At 49.1% G+C, this 19633-nt stretch overlaps 2 protein-coding genes across 2 annotated transcripts in view; both read right to left on the bottom strand.

The window, feature by feature from the left end:
• LOC126539064 (lysosomal alpha-glucosidase-like) overlaps positions 1 to 15714 on the bottom strand; it is a 61659-nt gene extending 45945 nt beyond the window's left edge. Inside the window, exons 1-7 of the mRNA XM_072285225.1 lie at positions 12307 to 15714; positions 10448 to 10582; positions 8531 to 8781; positions 5821 to 5990; positions 4290 to 4458; positions 3536 to 3632; positions 2100 to 2212 (exon numbers count right to left, since the gene is read on the bottom strand). Of these exons, the coding sequence (XP_072141326.1) occupies positions 2100 to 2212; positions 3536 to 3632; positions 4290 to 4458; positions 5821 to 5990; positions 8531 to 8781; positions 10448 to 10582; positions 12307 to 12703 (1332 nt within the window). The 5' untranslated portion in view covers positions 12704 to 15714. The remainder of the gene's footprint in view (positions 1 to 2099; positions 2213 to 3535; positions 3633 to 4289; positions 4459 to 5820; positions 5991 to 8530; positions 8782 to 10447; positions 10583 to 12306) is intronic.
• Positions 15715 to 16196: 482 nt separating this feature from the next.
• The window catches only part of LOC126539068 (uncharacterized), a 60493-nt gene continuing 57056 nt past the window's right edge, over positions 16197 to 19633 (bottom strand). The window contains exons 4-6 of the mRNA XM_050185780.3: positions 19319 to 19589; positions 18669 to 18788; positions 16197 to 18107 (exon numbers count right to left, since the gene is read on the bottom strand). Coding sequence (XP_050041737.2) covers positions 17922 to 18107; positions 18669 to 18788; positions 19319 to 19589 — 577 coding nt within the window. The 3' untranslated portion in view covers positions 16197 to 17921. The remainder of the gene's footprint in view (positions 18108 to 18668; positions 18789 to 19318; positions 19590 to 19633) is intronic.

Genomic DNA, 19633 nt, shown 5'->3' with positions numbered 1-19633 from the left:
AAGGGGCTTTAAGATCAACGCGCAGTTTTCGCCATCTAGTATCTGCACGCGGAAGTGGGCAGCGCGCGAAAATTCGGGGCACCGAACACGATTGCTTCTCCGTTGAAATTTCTCGGTTCTTCAAAATTTTGGGCTGCGAAGTTGGCGGTGCGGCCCTTACACGGATGCGGCCCGTACACGAGTCTATACGTACTCTAGTTTCACGTGCAGACGACACACGGAGCCAAACGGAGTGACCGACAGTGGTCGAACAAAAGAAGCATCAGACTGCAGCCATCGTTTCGACCAAAGGTTGCTAAGTGCGAAGTTGAGCGTCCGATTGCCTGCCGCAGCGGCCGCATTTAGCTGGGAGCGAAGTGCAAGAACGTTCGCGAAATTATAAGAGTATATATAAAGGTGCACGTTAAAGAAAACAAAGGAGGTCAAAATTCATCCATAATCCCCCCACTACGGTGTGCCTAATAGTCATCCCTGTTTCGGTACACAAAACACCCGATTAAATATATATATATATATATATATATATATATATATATATATATATAGTTGAGGCCGAATCGAACAGTTAATGAATAATGAACGTCTGTTTTCATCATCAGTATTATAAAACAATGTTCATATCCAGGCATAAATATTGCTTGCAAGTTCCCGTCATTATACTGCACGTTACGAAATCTCGCCTATTCAAGGCACGAATGGATCATTAGGAACAAATATGTATTGTGATTCTACACCGAACACTTTTCGGAGAGTAGGTATGATCGCATTTTAACCGATAAAGTCTGGCTCCCTGAGCCACGTAGCCTGGCTTCTTCCCATGTTTTATGCCTATACTACGGCCTCGGTGATGAAATTTATCGCACTTTTGTTCCAATTTCATGTTTGAGCACTGCTGGCGGCTCCTAAATATTCGAGGAGGCTAGGAAAAAATATATTCGTATTTACAAACGGTTACTATTCAATTCGAAGACCGAATCGGGCAAGATAAATTCGATTCATTATTCGAAACGTCTAGAATATTCGAACATGCCTTGTGTTTGCCAGGGTACGGCGCAGAAAAAAGGTCCCCTTGTCAAAAAGTTGGCTGTGATTCGAGGGTTCCCTCGTTCTGTCGTTATATAACATAATGTATACAGTCTACGAGAATAAGGTTATAGTACGCTCTAATATAAGAGCATGCGGCGTTCTTCAATTAATACCAGTTTATCGAAGGGAATTACGATGCTAATGAGAAGAAGGGGACGTCACACATAAAGACACGCAAGGAGAGAGAGAGAGAGAGAGAGAGAGAGAGAGAGAGAGAGAGAGAGAGAGGGCAACCCCTGTGGCGTTTCCGGTGACGTGCCTAGGTTGCGTCGATTGTTTTACTTCTCAGCACAGCAAGCTGTCATAGATGGCGTTCCGGTGGCTTCCCTCTTGGAAGTATCCATTCGTTTAACGTTAACCACTGAGCTCTGTAGTCAAGCAAGATAGATATCTTTTTTTCGCAGCTCGCGGTTAGACCAGGACACGTCCATAGCGGACGGGGTGCCCTTTTTCGCTGGCTCATTCGTGTCCAAGTGTGCCGCAGGTTGGGTCCAACGACTTGTCAAGGTATCGGGCGCTGAAGGCATGCATGAATGCCGTGCCGGTACTGAGACACACAAATATAAATATAATGCGCTTGTACCACGTCCGTGTGCGTGTTTTTTGTCAGGTGTCATTACTGCAGGCGCTAACGCAAAGAAAGGGACACCATGCAAGAACACCCACAGAAGCGGCGTAAGTGCTTATACACCGTTTCTACGCGCGTTCTTGGATGGCGCCCATTTCTCTGCATTGTAGCAGATGTAGCAATTGCCCACAATAATCACGATCCACACGAGCCGCCTCGAGATGTTCTCGAGTATGCCGGCTTATAGTCTCCTCGTTTCAGAGTCCTGGCACCATCGCTATGGTAGCTCAGTGGCTATGGCTATGGCTATTGATATGGCTGTTGGGCACAAGGGCACAGATTCGATTCGCCGCCGCTATAGCCAACAGCAGTTGAAAGTTCCTTTAACGTGTCCCGTGCCCTTCGAGATGAAAGGGCGACGCGAAAGATCGGGGCGGTCACGTACGCTGGCGTAAAGTTCGATGACCTCCATGGGGTTGTCGCCCACGAAAAGGAAGAAGTCGAGCACTCCACCGATGGTGGCCAGCCGCAGAGCGGGAGCCTTGAGAAGCGTGTACTCTGCAAGAGCGCGCGGAAAAGCTGTATTGCGACTCACTGCACCTAGCCTACGTACATAAGTTGGCAGCTTTCGCACGTACATATCGGGCACAACAAAGTGAAGTAAACAAACAAGCGAACATCTAAACGATATTCTGGATTTGCGCGTACCATAACCACGATCTGGTTATGAGACACGCGCCGGACAGCGGAGGGGGGACTCTGGGTTAATTTTTGACCCTCTGGGGTTCCTTATAACGTGCACCCAACGCACGGCTCACGGACGTTCTTGAACGTACTCCACCTCCGTAGGAATGCAGCCGCCGCGAGGCAGGGATCGAACGCGCGACCTCGAGCTCACGCAGTGCAAAACGCCATAGCCGCTGCAGCTATATACCGCGGTTGGTGGCAAACAGACAATGAAGCCAACGAAGCGTGGGGAAAATTAACTGTTACGTTTAACTGAAATGTGGAAATATTAAGTAAAAAACGAAAACGAAAGTGAACGAAAAGACAATTTCTATGGATCTGTATGGCCGTAAATACTGGGTACGATACTTAAAGAAAAAAAAAAGGGGGGGGGGGGGGGTTGTCAGCCATATTTTTCACGACGAGAAACACGGTTTGACGATGCATCGATAACACAGTGGATTGTAGCGCCACCTGGCGATTCGAAAAGACAGCCAGGGTAGAAGCCCGCTCGAGTAAGCTTCCGTTGAACGTGCTTTCTGGAAGGTCAATATGACGAGGAATCACGAACTTAGGATGTACGCACAACTCACACATCTGGAACGCCGAAAAGGTGTTTTTCTTTCTTTTTTTTCCCCCAGCGCGTGGGGACTTGGCGATGGCACAACAGCGGCTGCGGCGTTAAGATTTTCGGGGACCTCATTCCGATATGGGAGCGGAATGCGGAAACACACGTGCAGCGCGCGCGCTCTCTGGGTGCACAGTAAATCCCGCCAGCTGTCCGAAATTAAAGGGACCCTCTAGCAGGGACCAAATTTTACGCGCCAAGTTGTGCATGACAACCCGTTCGTCGTATTATACGCTGAGGTGAATACAAAAAAATATAATTATAATAATAAGGGTACATCACGCGGGCAAACAAGAGTTATTCAACTTACAATTCAATATAAGAGCAGACGGATAATAATAAAAAAAAGAAGCATATACCCTTTCGCATTCCACTCGCCCCGCGAGCATTTATGCTGCTTCTAATCAAAACAGCGGCTTTCATTCAGCGGTAGCGGAAGCAGTGGACTTCCCACGACAACCCGTAGCCACTCTTTCTCACAGGCGTTAAACCCCACAATTTTTTTAGGTATCTCTTTGCAAACTCACCGATAGCATTGCTGTTGAGAAGGAGTACGCCGTGCGCTTTGCCACCGTCCTCTACGCACATGTAGAATGGATGGACGCCGTACAGGTTTTTGCCGTCCTAATTTCGTAGCCGAGAAGGGGGGGGGGGAGGAAGAAGAAGAAGAAGCACGCAGATCCAACGCACATTTCGGAATCTATATGAAGCGAAGCTTTCAATGAAGCGGTTATTTAAATACCACAATCCCGTTCTTGTTCAACGCATTTTGCAGCATATACAGCCCTCCCTGAGAAAAACGTGGGCAGAAAAACACCGATTCGCAGTTTCCGGGATCGGCCCACTTTACTGTATAGCACCGACTCGGCAAGAAGCCGACTGAACATACGCGCCAAAACACGGGAAATGAAGGCACAGAAAGGTTCGCTTTAATGAAGGAATTATGCACTTTAAAAAGCGCGTTTGTTGCACTGAGGTTATTTAGGTACGGCTCGTCGTTTGACTGCATAATTATACAGAGCGGAGCCGGCCGCCAGTACATCTGCAGAGGTGGTTAGTCGACAACCGGAAGCCACAATTAGATCACTGCTAATTACTAAAGTGCAGGACGTGTTGCCAGATCACTTCTGAGGCCTTCTGTGCTTTAACGCTTTTAAGACGGTCCCTTAAAGCACCTCTAATAAGGTGTCCCTGTTCGACTACTTAAAGTCGCCCGTGCAGCAATTCTGGAGGTTCCTGTTCTCCCGCCGGAATGCACCGTACACACGACATGCTCCTCACCTTGAGCATTTGGTCCCTGGCGAACATCACGTGAGTAGTGAAGTCGAACTCATGCCGCAGTCTCTTGCGTACCGTCTCGCCGAAGCCGTACAGGTTGGTCGACGGCAGGTACGTGACAAACTGCAGGTACTGGTTGGTCATCACCAGGCCGCCGATGCTGGTGTCGATGCTGCGTTCGTCGTGAAGGCGTAGTTCGCTCTAATTTCTGAAGAGGGACGCCCGTTTTCAAGCCAAGCGAGGTAACACTTCGCTAAAGTTCATTTGAACGAACCATTCATTCATTCATTCATTCATTCATTCACACAATGACAAAGAAGGCTCACTTCCAAACCCACTTCAATTTACCCACTTCTAAAGCAACTCGCAAGAACTGCGATTGCAATAAGTACATTACAGTTCGACGCGAAACAATTAGTGCAACAAATTGCGGAAACATTTTCCCCCGACATTCACCTCCGGCTCCTGGGTTTTCATTGTTCTAAAGTTCAGTCCAGAAAGTTCGCGTACCATAAAGAGCCGTCCCGATCCACACGATCGCTTTGGGACTTAGTGAATGGCCGCCACGTTGGCTTTGAACTATGAGGCGGTGTTCTCGGGCGATCACTTTCTGTGATACCAGAGTCCTTCTGTACTTTTGGGGACACTAACTCTCGCGAAATTTCAGGCCACTGGCGCCGGACGCAACCGACTTCTACGGACGACAGCGTTCAAGGCACTTTGCCGACTGCGCTATGGCGACGTGCCTGGCATTACGTAACGTACCTCGCTACACAATGTACGTACCTCGCAATTTAAAAACCACGGTGTCAACTGCGCGAAGACAGCGTATACGTCGTTACACAATGTCTGTACTTCGATATAGTGTAAAAATCACTGTGCCAACTGTGCTAAGACAGCGTACCTAGCACTGTGCCAGGAATGCTCTCACCCGACGGTTCCGGCGCTAGTCGCGCGAAATCTCGCAAGAGAAACTACACCCGAAAATTACCGCCCGAGAATACCGCCCCCAAGACTTCCGTCTACCTACCTCCCCTTCTAGGCAGAACAATAAGAACCCGACTGAACTAGCATCTCCGAGCCCACGTCGTAGGGCATGTCATTCTGAGAATTAGTTCCTAAGTGGTTATACGCCTCACGAACTCACCGGCTTCAATTCGTAAATTGCAACACGCGTCGTAAAGTAATTATCAACCTTATTAAGCGATAATTTGTTAATTAGTCGACTATACCCTTCGACTTCTCGTGCAACTAACGTCGGCCTCTTCGAGTAATCCAGCACAGGGACTATAGAATTGCGATATTTGCCACAGATAACTTCAGATAATTCTGCATAGCTTTAAGTATAAAGCGCCGACATTCCTGCGCTGTTCACTGAAGCTATATATATATATATATATATATATATATATATATATATATATATATATATATATATATATATATATATATATATAGATTAAATTTAACTTGGGACGGGCGGCGATTCATTGAGGGAGCGCTGAAGCCGCACGTGCATCGCGTGTCCACTCACAGCTTGACGTCCGTGTGACGACGCATTAAGCTGAAGTGGAAGAAGCCGCCGCGGCTGCTGGAGCCCATCTTGAAGGAGTATCGCAGGTTGTACATGTTCAGAGGCTTGCGGAGGGACTCGAAGGTATCCTGAACGGGCACCTCGTAGCGCCGCTCTTCGGCATTCACGAACTGCGCGCAGCGGCAGACAGAGGCGCGTAAAGATTACAGACCCTCGTCAATATAGACCGATTTGACGACTAGTTTCACTATATAGGCCCACCGATAAATGCTGGAATAGCAGGTTGGGCTTGTTGGTGTTCCATCCTGGTGTTAACAGCGCAAAACGTAGACGAGACACCAGACGAGAAGACGACACCACAAGGTTGTTGGAAAGTCAGCGCTTGTGGTGTCGTCTTTTCGTCTCGTGTCACGTTTACGTTTTGCGTTGTTAAAACCAGGCTAAATGCTGGTAGCACTAGTAGTCCGCAGCAGGCTGAAGCACAACTGTGGCAACAATCCAAAACGAGAGCGGTTCAGGCTCGGAAGTGATTAACAGTGGTAGAACAAGGAACGTCGCTGAAGCCGAGACGCTGCGACAAGGCGTCCTGTCTTCGTCAGGACAGCAAATGCTCTCCTTAACAGCGCTTTTATGTGCGCGTAGCTCACTCTCACCCACCCTTAATGGAGGAGGAGGAGGAGAATAAGCCAGTCACTTCCAGCCTCCATCTTCCTCTGAATCGCCCTCTTCCGACCACTGTTATCTATTGAAATAAGTGTGTTACGTTTTGAGAACGGCAGGAAGGTGAGACTAAAAAGATTCCGCAATAGGATTCGTCTTCAGGAGAGGTTTTCCCCAAGTACCCTCTAAACTTCACTGGAAAAATCCTCAACAGTACTTACGTTGGCATGCCCCTCAGTGCTGCCTTCAACCTGAGCACGGCGAGAAATCGTCGAGGACTATACTGTCATCATGGCGTCGGCACGGACGCTGCGCATGCGCTCTCAATGTAGTGAAACAGGTTAATTGATTAGAGTTTTAGCTGAGCGTCTACGTTACGCTCCGCTCAGACCAGTGTAGCCTGCCAAATTGCACAGAGCCGCTCAACGGGAACACTGTGCGCGCGCACAACACCTCCCGTGCTGGCAGCGGAGCTAATAACGCTGCCCTCGCACCACTAGAGGGCAGACTGAGTGGACCGCGACAATGCATCCATCATAGCGTAAAGCGTAGGCAGAGATGTAATCTTTAACGTGTAGTTCCTTCCCACATTTCTCATCGACGAGAACAGCCAAGTAACACAAAACCTCAGAGGATTAAGCTTAAGCTTCGCCTTCAAGAGTGAAACGCGATAGCATTCAAATATCCCTGACTGCTTCTCACGCTTCCCGGCAACTGCAGCTCATGCAACCGTAACGTTTACCGGGAAACGCTGGCGGCGGACGCTATGCACGAAGGCGAGCTTTCTGGTAGAAACGGGGCCGCTTGCGTGGGTCGATCCCGGAGGTTGTGCACAGCCGCGCAAAAAAAAAAAAAGAACCCGTAATTATCAGAAAATTCTGTTATTGTTTCGCACTTTCAATAATTAAGCCTGAAAAGATTTAACATAAAAGACATGCGCTGTCGGTGCTTTGTTTCGTGACATTGGTTTGTGGGCTGTCATTCTCAATATTCCGCGGAATAACTTTGTGATTAATGTAAAACAAGGTATGAGCAACTTTGGTGATAAAATGGCGCGACAATATAACCATGCATATACCGCACGTCAGATAGCGAGTGTTTGCATAAACATACACCCAAATACATACGACAATTTTCGCTCACGGACAACTCCGCCGACGCCAGATTTTCTGCGACACGGGGCCCTTAATAGAGAGTTTTAGCCCAGCGGGTTTACGGCCAGCGGAGCGGAGCGGGCGAGCGGAGACGCGACTGCGCATGCGCACCACGCTGAGGCGGCCAGCGGTTTTACGGAGCAGCGTTTACGCCCGCTGGAAAGCACTCCCCAGCGGAGGGTACACGCAGCGCGCGAGCGTGCGTAAGCGCGCGCGGGCGTGTATGGGAAATGCAAGATGGCAGCCGCGAACATGAACGCCGGCAGTTCTGCATCGACGGCGGCGACTGCGGCGCTGACCCGTACATTAGTACTCAGTACATTATTAACAAATAATGTACTGAGAACATGTAATATATGTTTATTCAACATTTCTCGCATTATAAATGCAAGCGTAATTCAAATTCATTTCTCAGTAACTCATATTCGGACCAGTAGGTGGGGCAGCAGAGCACCCCGCTCTTTACCCCGCTCGAGCGGGTGAGTGATCCGCCGGGCTAAAATTCTTTTTTCACGAGCCGCTCCGCTGGCGCAACGGTGGCGACCGCGAGCGGAGCGAAACGTAAACCCGCTGAGCTAAATGTATCTAATGCTGTCGCGTTAAAACCTTTGCCGGACAAAGCGTCAGCAGCGTTGTTACTGCAAATGTTGAAAATTGGGGAAGTCGCTGCAGCAGACTTGCCGACAGATAGCGCAATTCCCGCACAACACAGCAGATGAGGCGCACAATTATGCGTACGTATGTGCCTCACTTGTGTCGTGCGCTTATTGCGCCACCTGTCGGCAAATGTTTCTACTGTCATGAACGTTTCCGGTAACTCGGTGTTCCGCGAACGGTAGTCTATACACACCGACCAAGGCGAAAACTCGTAAGGACAGGTCAGTCCGTGCGCGCACCTTGAAGCGCACGATGCGGTCGCTGTACTTGATCACCTCGAACTGTACGTTGGGTATGAGACCATCGGAGTGAGGGCTGTACGGACCCCCCGCGTAGGTCAGGTTGAACAGGACGTGGCCCGTGTCCTGCACCGAGTAGCTGCGCAGCCGGTAGCCGTAGTAGTCCCGAGGCTGGAAGCATCGAGGGTACGGTGCCTCGGCCTCCTTCCACAAACACACAGCGGCCTCACAGTCCTCCCGGCGCTCCATCACTGCGGGAAATGATTACCTATTGACGATTTCTAATACTATATCCCTGTTGAACCGGGGTGGCGACAAACAGTCACATAGGTGTGAATTACGTGCAACCACATGGCAAATCAGAAGACGGATACCTCTGTTACTGCAATTATATATGGACACTCCTGGCGAATTTCTGCCGTCGGCGTCGCCGTGAGGACCCGTTTAAAGTCCATGTGCGATAAGAGCCTTTCACACGCCGTAGGCTGTGGGTGCGAGGGAAAGCGGTCGAGGGTGAGCCGCGAAGGGTGGCGGCTTGATGCGCGCCCAATGTTGGAGGTCACGTGATCAAGCGCGCCCAAGGCGGCGGGAGGAGGCGAGCGCGCGTCAGTTACTCTAGCGCGGCCGTCGATGCACATGACTGCCCGCGCGGCTGGGCGCCTACCCCCCCCCCCCCCCCGAGAACCATCTTGGACGTAATCCTAGGCGGGTGCAAAGAATGGGCGAGTTGAGATGGCTGGTGGCTGGACGTGCTCTGCCGTCCTGCGCGCCTAAGGAGCTGGAGGTGGCGTAATTTCAGATTTCAATGATGCGTTGAAGCGACATGCAGCAGAGGCGTTCGAGAAAGCTAGCATTATGACAGCGAGTGTTCGCGATCATCGAGTGAGCTCTGATCACGTTTGACGGCGTGCATGACATCATGATTGGTAATTTAATATGTAAGTAATGCTTACGGCAATTTATGCGGCCGATAAAACGACGAACCTGACTTAGTGATAGTGTTTTGCTACCATTATTAATGCTTCCCCTTTCGGGCGATACTGCAATTGTTTTAATATGCGATAGCGTGAAGGGCGCCGTGTCGAAAAAAAATCCGGTGCCGACGCCGGACATCGCTTGGCAAAAAACCATCCGGAACCACACCCACGCGGGCCCTCCGCGAGGCGCAGAGGCGGTACTGAACTAATTGAATTCCTCGAAGTAAGACGCGTCAGAAAAATTCTAAAGTAAAACCTAAACACAATCTACAGACATGATTGTGTCGTATTGTAATTTGAATATACCAGAAAACATAATTCTGCTACGCGAAAACTTTAACATAAACCCCTTTTCCAGCGTTTCTACCATTCATAGAAGGGTGCGACCCGCTCGGTTCCTCGAACCCCATCCAGATGGCACTCGCCTCCGCGCATCCGCGGCCCACGCTGCGTTTCTACCGAAAGCTCACCCGCTCGCCTTCATGCATAGCGTTCGCCGCCGCCGCTACCCAGTAAACATCATGGTTAAATAAGCTGCAGTTGCCGGGAAGCGCGAGAAGCAATCAGGAATCTTTGAATGCTATCACGTTCCACTCTTAGAGGCGGAATTTAAGCGTCCTCCCATTTCTTTTTTTACTTTATAGTTGCCTTTAGAATTACAAGTCCTCCATGCCCATGTTTCGCTTGAATGAAATTTCACTTTAGCAAACTCTGTGTTCCCTGAAGTGTGTTCAAGAGAACCCTCAAAAGCTTATTTAGACAGCCATGAGAAAGTCTGCACTGACGTTTTCCTGTGAAGTGGACCGTAAACGCGACCGCTAGTGAATACAATCGTTGTTTCTTTTCCTTTCTTTTTTTCGGTGGCTGCTGGGTTTCCTTTGGAGAGCAGGGCTGTGAAAGAATACAAGAATGATGGCTGCTCGTGGCTAGCCGCTCTCACTGGAAGGTACGGCAGCGCATGGTATCCTCTCGTCCAACGGCGGCTCGAAGGTATAGATGCTCACACGCTGGCGGTTGAAGAGGTACGCGCCCAAGATGGCGGACACAACGAACGCGACTTGCGTCCATTTGCCACCTGCGCATTCAAAGGAGCACGGACTTAGCACGTGTCACGTGGCATGCGTCGAGCCCGTTACGCGCCAGCAATGATCCATACGAAAATAAAATGGAACAATCATTCTCCACTCGAGAGTGTACAGCACAAAGCTACCAAGAAAGCCCACTCGAGTTGCTGACGGATTTGGGCTCCACTCTCACAAACTGCTAACGTCCCGGTAAGTTCAAACAGTAGAGCGACTGTTTCGGAAAGGCGTCGGTCCCGAGTTCGACCCCCTGACCGGGATCAATTTTTCTTCACCCCGCGAGGCTCTCTTTCCGAGACACGCGCACGGACTTCTTTTGTGCGAGATGGTGCTAGCATTGCCATAGAACTGACTTGGGGACATTGTGTCGGCCACCAAGATGGCTTTGAACTAAGTTCTACGTAAGTCGCGACAACCGTTAATTCGACCCTTTCGGAACCGCGAGGTTTGGTCGAATCATCAGAAAGGTCGAATTAAACAACGCCGGCAATAAGGCAAATTTAATTTTTTGTTGTTGCTCGAAGTATAGACTCATTTCTCTCCGCTTCTTGCTCCTGAAACGCGACTCAAACCGCATGCAGCGGCGAGCATCGACATGTTTAAACGCATGCCCGGGTGAACTGGACAGATAGGCAAAGTAAAATTCTGAAATTTGTGGAAAATAGGGTAAAACTAGTAAAAGTAAGTTAAAAAAAATAAGCAAAGGTAAATGAAAGTAATTAAATGCAACTTCACACTTCGGGAACCAGCAGCACCCTACTAATATTGGCACTTTATAACTGGCGCCTATAGCATTTGCACATTGTGCGCTGAAAAGCAAGTTGCCTGCATCAAGAACACTGCGCTTCCAGAACTAGTTCGGGGAGGGGCTGCACCTCGCTGTATACATATACATAGACGAATTCGTGTTTGAAAACGCAGGTTTTCCCGGTGCAGGCAAAAGGGTGAGGCGATTCCGTCGACGGTGTTTCGCGAAACTTTCTTCGCTAACCCTCCTGCGATTTCTGACCGTGGCTGCTGTTGCTGTCTTTGGAACAACTCCGCGCACAGAAAACAGAACACCACCTACCAGGTAAACGAACGCCGTATCATCCTGCTTGTCAGCATACGTATGCGACGCACATTATTATTTACTCGGAACTTACTGCTCGTAATGCACATCACAAAACCGTCGCGTTCTCTCTGATAAACAACGCTAAATGATAAATGATAGTGCCTATCCGAAGCCGTGATAAACAATGTATAATGTCTCCATAGTTGTTTCTGTGGTAACCTAATGTTCAATGCGCCAAGTATTCTAGGGTTCTTAGTGTCTGCTATAACTCTCTGTGTCTGCGTCGTCACTCGCCGTCTTCGGACGCGCTCCTTTGCTCGAGCTGGCGGCATCTCCACCGCTCGCGTCGAATCGAATGGACCTTGTATACAGTTATTCCAGCAGAACTTTTTGTTGGTCTCGTCGATGCATGTTACTGAAGTACTAAAGCGCCAAACAGACGACAATTGCCTTTTGCCTGGTTACCATGTGATTTCCGACAACGTGTGAGTTGCGCTGCCAGATTTGCGTATACATTGTGTGTTTCTGACAGTAAAGCATCAGTTGTTAGCAAGCGCTCGTCTCTGTCTGTTCTTGTGTCGTCTGTTTGGCGCTTTAGTACTTCAGTATACAGTTATGTTTACAGCATAGTACGCGCATACGGAGCATGCGCAAAGCACTCACTCATCGTGACACGCTCGCCGTTGGTGCCGTTGTCCATGTAGATCCGGCTCCCGTTATGCGGCACCCGAAAGCTCGGCCTGTCGCGGAGCAGACGTCGTTCGTGCAGTCCCACTGTGAGCGCGCCCAAGCGTCGCGCCGGCCCGTCCCAGGCCCGGGCGCCTATACACGTACGAGGGGGGGGACGAGTGGTTATAGCCGGCGAGAATTTTGGGAGCCCGGGACGCGCGGAGCGTGCGACTGCGCCCTCCCACTCTGCCCCGCGACACCCTCCCCCCAACTTTCTCAAGGGCAGAGCGGGGCTGCTTGCTTGTTCGACGCTCGCGGCGGCATCCCAGGCGTCGAGGAGCGACGGGTTCCCAGACCGCGGCTTGATTTTGATGATGATGATTCCAATCATTGGCACATACCCACAACGAGAGATAGGCCGAAAAGCGAACAGTTTTTTTTTTGTTTTGTTTTTTTAGAACATTTATAATGCCAGCAGACAAGGACGAAAGGGGCAAACGGAGACATCACGCTGCGCTAACTTTAACCTATTGTTCTCGGGAATTGCGGTATGACAATTTGACCAGGAGCGGTGCGCGGTTGCGCAGACGGTGTATATAGACGTATGAATGAAGCGGCACATGTCCAGTTGCACATGCCCATGTGGCCCAAGTTGTTTATTCAGACACATACCCAGTGGTGCATATCGATCCAGTAGCCGTAAGTTGTATAATCAACAATTAAGCAGCAGCAGCCAACAGCCATACACCCTCAGAGTAGGAACAGGAGACAAAGATAGCTTCGCTTTAAATAGATAAGAGTCACAAAACAGGACTGCTTGACGATGAATGAAACGAAACTCGAGAAGTGCATGCTAAATCATGGCACGTACCCGCGAGAGGGACTGGCCGCGCAACGCCGAAATCAAGTGACTAGGTGCCGACCAGTTATGACAAAATTTGTGAAGAGAAAGCGTGAAAAAAATATGTTTGATCAGGGCTCAGAAAAGCACAACAAACAATTATTAAAAGACCGTGCGATGAAATACAGTAACGGAGAAAGCACCCCTAATAACGACGTAACGGTACTTATATTGACTTGGGCGAATTGACCTGCGGCTGTAGTCAAACTGTACAACTCTGAACAATAGTATAATGAAGCATGACGATATTGACGTTGTTGGTGGTGATTATGACAGCCTCGTGAAAATGCACCAAATCATGGAGAAAAGAAAACGCTTTTTTTGTTTACTATTTCCACCCAAACACAATTCCACTGTCCGTATAAGGGATGGGCCAATAATTACTTGCTAGTAGCAAAACAGGAAGAAAAAAACGAAAATTCATAGTTTACTGATCATAGTGGTCCTTGCAAGACAAACAAACAAACAAATATGCAGAGGAACGCAGAGGGGGAATGATATCGATGAAAATAGATATCGCAAATTCTGCAAACAAATTCTAGAAATATAAAATGGAAGGGTAGGGATAAAAAGAAATCGAAGGGGATATGTATGGTACCGGTAGTCATAGAAATACGAAAACATTAGCTACGAAACCTTTTGAAGTTAATGTCGAGACGTTACAACCGTGTCACATACATAACCACGTGGCTATTACCCACGTAGCGAGGAACCAAGAAAGATTACAGACAGTCAAAGCTTTGTAAAAAAAGAAAAAAGAAAGGAATAAACAACAAAATAGAATCAGTATGAAATTTCTAGAAAATTGAAAAAAAGAAAACAGTATCGTTTAAAGGAAATTACGAGTCATGTTGACGCACGAGTCATGTTGACGGGTTCCTTTCATTTTACCCCTACTCCTCCAAGTGGCACTTTGCTGCTCTCTCCTTCTTGTTCGTTTAATTTAAAAAAAATGTTTTTTTTTTCAATTTCTTTCTGGCCAACTATGTAGGTATATTCCTTCAGGTGCTCTGGTCATCGCTTCCTTGGGGGGGCTCTGCGTCGGGCTTCAGCCGAAGTGGCGTGTTAAGCATGGCCATTTGCAACTATCGCCGGGACACACACACATAAAAAAAAATTATTACCGCGCCTTGTAATATCACTTGCCATCATTTGCAAAGGCAAACGACGGCGACCAGTTTCCTGACAGTTTTACACAACGCTACAAATGAATTAAGCCTTTAAGCCTTTATTTTTCATTCTTTAATACAGGAAAATGGATGATGAAAGAGGCGCGCAGACAGCGTAGCACGGCGCGTACGCGTAGAAACTTAGTCTTGCAAAAAAAGAAAAAGAAAAGTAAATGACAGTAAATATCGGCAACACTGCTTTTCTGCGGTGTTATACAGTTAGGAAGAACTTAAAAGCAGAAAGCTCGGACATCGCTCCAAGGTGTCTTAATATAACGAGCAAGGCAAACTGTAATCCAGAATTTTATACTTGCACACCACCCTTACTTATAGACCCTTATAGACCATTATTATAGACCCTTATTATAATATAATAGACCCTTATTTATAGACCTGTTACTCAAAGCAAGATCAATTGAGACCTCGCAAAACTCAGCAGCAGAGAGTCACAAAAGCGCATCAGCCAGCCCACACTGAGCTACCGCCTGCGCGGCAGTGACGAACATTCCAGTTTGTCTGCGTCTCCAGCGAGCCTGAACTCTGCCTCCTTTTCATGCGCTTTGCTATTCACTCGGTAAAGTCAGCTACAGCAAATGTTTTCACGAGTTCGCGCAGCCGCTTGTCTGAAGCCCCTAATGTGTCATATGTACCTCCGAGGGCGTGTAATCGCGCAGAGTTTTACCTTGCGATAGCAAGTTATATGCTTACCACTTTAGTGACACCATGGCGCTAATAGTCCTCACACGCATAGGCAGTCGAGGATAGACATGAAGGTTGCATGCGCAAGACGAGAAGAGAGACAAGTGTAGCGACAACTTATACTATTTTTTCGGTTTCTGTGTTCCGCATCCCAACCCAGCCAGGTCCCGCACTCACGGGCCTAGAAGTACGAGCTGCTCCGAAAGAAAGTTTGTTCTCTCTTTCCCTATTGGAGGCAGGCTGGATGCTGCTCTGCTTGCAAAGGTACGTCGCATTCCGTTCCACGCACGCACGAAGAATTGCAGTGGGTTACAGTCCGCTAAGGGCGTCCCGCAGGAGAGCCGTTTTACGCTCCTTACCGTATTCAGCAGATGCTGCGACTATTTATTGAATTGTACACACCATCTCGTCGTTAGGAAACAAAAGATACGCTATACACTGCAACACCAATACCACAGCCGTTGCGTGCCTCTACGACTGGAGATCATCGCTGCTTTTGTCACTTAGCTTCTGACTACGACAAGGGACACACGAAACCGCGAACACCTATACACACACGTGCACACTGGGAAGCTGCGCGTACGCTTTCGCGCGAAAGAATTCGTGCAAATCCTCTGCGCGACGGCACGCGACTGTCAAGGAGCGAGCGTTCAGATTCTAGCGCGTGCAAACGAAAGCGTAATCTGCATCCCTAAACGGCAACGGCAGGGCACCTATGCGCCTGCAACTGAGAATAGTCGCCTTAGTTATACATATATACACTCGTCCTACAAACTTCACTTCGCCACAGCGTTGCTTTGTCTGCGGACACCCCGCTGTGGACTCAACAACGGTATTAGCAGAATCGCTCTCGAAAGGCTGTTGCACAACTCCGAAGGAGGGCAAGTGTGTAGGGGGTGTAGGCCGGTGTGACATTCTTGGCCAAGCCGTTCTAAGAGACTAAGTGCTATCTTGTAGATCACTGGATGCCTCTGCGATTTACTCGTACGCTGTTGAAGCCATACATTAATTCCACGCTGCACACAGGGGTCCCAAATGACTTCCGTTTTTCGCCCTCTGGAACAGCTCGCTAAACTTAGCGAGCAACGAAGACACTATAACGTGCTACAGGTTGCAAATATTTAGGACCATACAGCTGGTACCACTTTTATTACAAGCTGGTACCACGTTTATTACAAAGTTATAAAACGTTGTTTGACAAATAAATTTTATTCCCGGGTGCACAAGAAAGCTATGTGCGAGAGCTCGACGAACCGTAACATTGTTATCCATCCTTATACATTGGAGTACGTCAAAGACAGGTGCAGTGCTGGGCGATTCAAACGCGATAATCGGCCTGCATGGCGGCCGTTGCTTTTAGCGCCATCGGAGAACGTTGCGCAACCGCTGGAGGGTACAAATGTATTCACAATGCGTCACAGAGGCCCTCGCTTTTACATCAACTCAGTGTCCCTCAGCGGCCACAGATGGCGCAAAAAGCTCCGAATGCCATGCGGGCGGATCATCTAAAGCGTTGAGCACTGAATATATATACAGTCAACTACAGGACAAAATAGTGTTTTTTTTTTTTTATCTAGGAAAACTTGAGTGCCGAAAACGCGCGACCGGAAGTTTTCAGGGGGTCACGAACACTCCGATTCCACAACGGGGATAAAAGGATCCATACGTTCAGTCATGGGAGGAAGGTTTCGTTTAAGCTCGATGTTAAGATCGGCCTTCAGTCCGAGAAGAACGAAGACCACAAACATTCAGCGCTATACAAGGTGTCCCAACTATCATGCATCAAGATTTAAAAGTACGCAAATGCAACGTAGCTGGACAGAACCAAAGTAATTCCGTTTGGCGTCGCTTGGAGATAATCAGCCTGTTTTCTTTTGAAATTTATGAGATATTATAATTGACGCGCTACTGGCCGCTCGAGGCAATTTGCATGCATTTGCCGGCTTCTTTCAGGCTCGGAAAAACATTTTTATGTAGCATGTATAGAGCAAAAGAAAGCTGCATCGGGAGTTCGTCACGTTGCTGTAAAATTTTCTCGTTCACACTTTTAATCTAAATATAATATTTTAGAAGTTGATTAAGACTAATTATGTAATTAGGTGGATTGCAAGAAATAGCCTATCTCCTAGCGACGGCAAACAACATTACCTTGGTTCTGTCCAGGTACGTAGAATTTGCATATATTTAAATCTTGGTGTATGATAGTCGGGACACCCTCTACACATGACGGTGGAGCGAGAGCAGGGTCACGAAACTTGGACCTTTCGAATGCCAGCCCCCATATTGTCACGCCGTAGTGACGGTGAAGAATATTAAGTCAGGCTTAAAAACAAAGCTTAACAACAACAGCGAGCGAGGTAAGCCAGGGTAAAATACAAAACAACGCCTCTGGCAAGTTTCTCAGTAAGCACATTACTTTCGCTTGTTTCGAAGTTCTTAAATGTGCCTAGAGTTGCCAACCTGACCTTAGCTAACATCGAGCAACCTGACCTAACCGAGCCCGTATCTACGCATCAGAACGATATCATCACGCAAATGTGTTGTGTTGCTACTGCGATTCAGGAACTTCCAACAGGGACTCGCTATACATGACATTGTATACGACAACGCTTAGAAACATGGTCGGTGTATACAACGGTCACAAGAACTCTAGAACGGGTCCAACGCAAGGACAAACGGGTCCAACGCAAGGATAAACGGGTCCAACGCAAGGACAATCGCGTATCGTCCCGATGGCAAATGACGGCGGTATGTGCGTCGTATATACAGGTATACGAACGCCGGATGCGCCAGCCAGCGCGGCGAATTTGACCGGAGAGGCGCGGGCCCCCAACTCGTCCTCAATCTTGGATTTCCTTGAGGCTGTGCCCGACGACGGGAGGCCTAGCTCGCTGGGAGGAACCGTTCGGCGCGTCCTCGGCGTGCTCCTCGATGGACGCGGACAGCTTCTGGAGGGAGCGCCGATCCTCCAGGTCGGCGAAACAGGGCGGCGGTTTGCGACCGTCCGGAGTTGCATCGCATACGACCTGCGGCGGCGAGGCGACTTACAGCTTCGCGAAACCTCATACACTGCATTTCTCATTTCATCTGACTCTTATTATTCGTGCATGTCTAGTTTGCGCAGACTTGCTAACGCATTCTTTTTCCCCCTCGAAATTACTGTTTTTGAACTTGAGAATTTTACCGTGAAGCTGATACTTCAGTTCGTAAAGCACCGCACAAATAGGTGTTAGACCTCGCCTACGGAAGAAACCGTACGCTGCTAGCGTGCATCCTGCATGCCCTTCAATAAAGACATAAGGGCTGCCCACTGCAACACCCCTAGCCAGATAGACGCCTTACTTAAAGTAAAATTAATTGAGAGCTCGCAAAGCCCGTCAATTTGCCGCTATAGCTACTTGCGACCTCGCCTCCGAGACTTCCGTCGTAGCGTGTTGCTTAGCGCCGGAGGTCTCGGAGGCCCAGACCCGCTTGGCTTCGCGGGCGCAACAGCAGCGATGCGACTCGGAAGTCTGCAGAGATGGAGAGGCCTTCACGTCACAGCTCGCCACGGCAGCTCGCCGTTCGTTGAGCGAGTTGTCACTAACCTGCAGCAGGTCTGTCTGCGCCATGGACTGCTGTTCGTCGTTGTGCACGCCGTTGATGACGATCCAGGGCACGTAGTGGTGCGGAGGGTCCAGATTCCACGTGCGCTCGCTCATCTCGTCCTACACGTATCACATAGTTATGCCACACTATCATTATCGTTTTCAGCAGACACGTGGTACGAACGAGCCGTCGCGTCAAACACGACTTGCGACGCGCCCCATATGCGCTGTTGAACCCACGTAGGAACCCGATGTAAGCTGTTTGAAATCTTTGGGTTTGCCGCTACGACAGGTTGCACGACGGCTCGCAAGATGAATAGCATCATGCACCTGTCTCCTGCTTTTGTTGCAGGCGTGATACCGCGTCTGACAGATAGTAGCGCACTGTCGGAATCTGATCGAACCTTTTCGTAATGTTGTTAGGTGCCATTGTTCTTTCGAACGTGTGAACAACCGCACCCAGGACTGTTGTAGAACCTGCTGGAAATTTGCCGGGTGCGGCTGTTGGTACAACCGTTGGTACGACTATCGTTTCCAGTATACCGCTATACAAGCGACTTAAGTCGCATCAACAGCCGCACCTAGCGAGATTTCCAACCGATTCTGGCAGGACGCGACGTCTGACAGGACCGGGCAGGAATCAAGCATACCTGCAACGCGCGTCCCTTGCCGCCGTTGGCGCACCGCTGGATGGCGTTCCAGTTGCGAGCGATGCCCCGGGCGCACTCCTTACCCGCCTCGTTGGGGTGTTCGGCCAGCGACATGCACGTGACGAAGGCCAGCGACAGGATGGTGTCGTTGAAGATGCTCGCCGCGCACGACTGTACAACGTTGCCGAAGCACTCTTCGGGCCCGTGCTGGCAGCTGTACTTGTACTCGGGCTCCTGACGGCGGCCCAGGGCAAAGCGTTCTGCGCGAGCGCTGCTGGGAAGCCACGATTACAGACGTTGTACGATAACGAATCG

This window comes from Dermacentor andersoni, chromosome 11 (assembly GCF_023375885.2).
Source record: "Dermacentor andersoni chromosome 11, qqDerAnde1_hic_scaffold, whole genome shotgun sequence".
Lineage (NCBI taxonomy): Eukaryota > Metazoa > Arthropoda > Arachnida > Ixodida > Ixodidae > Dermacentor > Dermacentor andersoni.
Note: the sequence above shows the minus strand (reverse complement) of the source record. Positions and strands in the feature narration are given on the sequence as shown.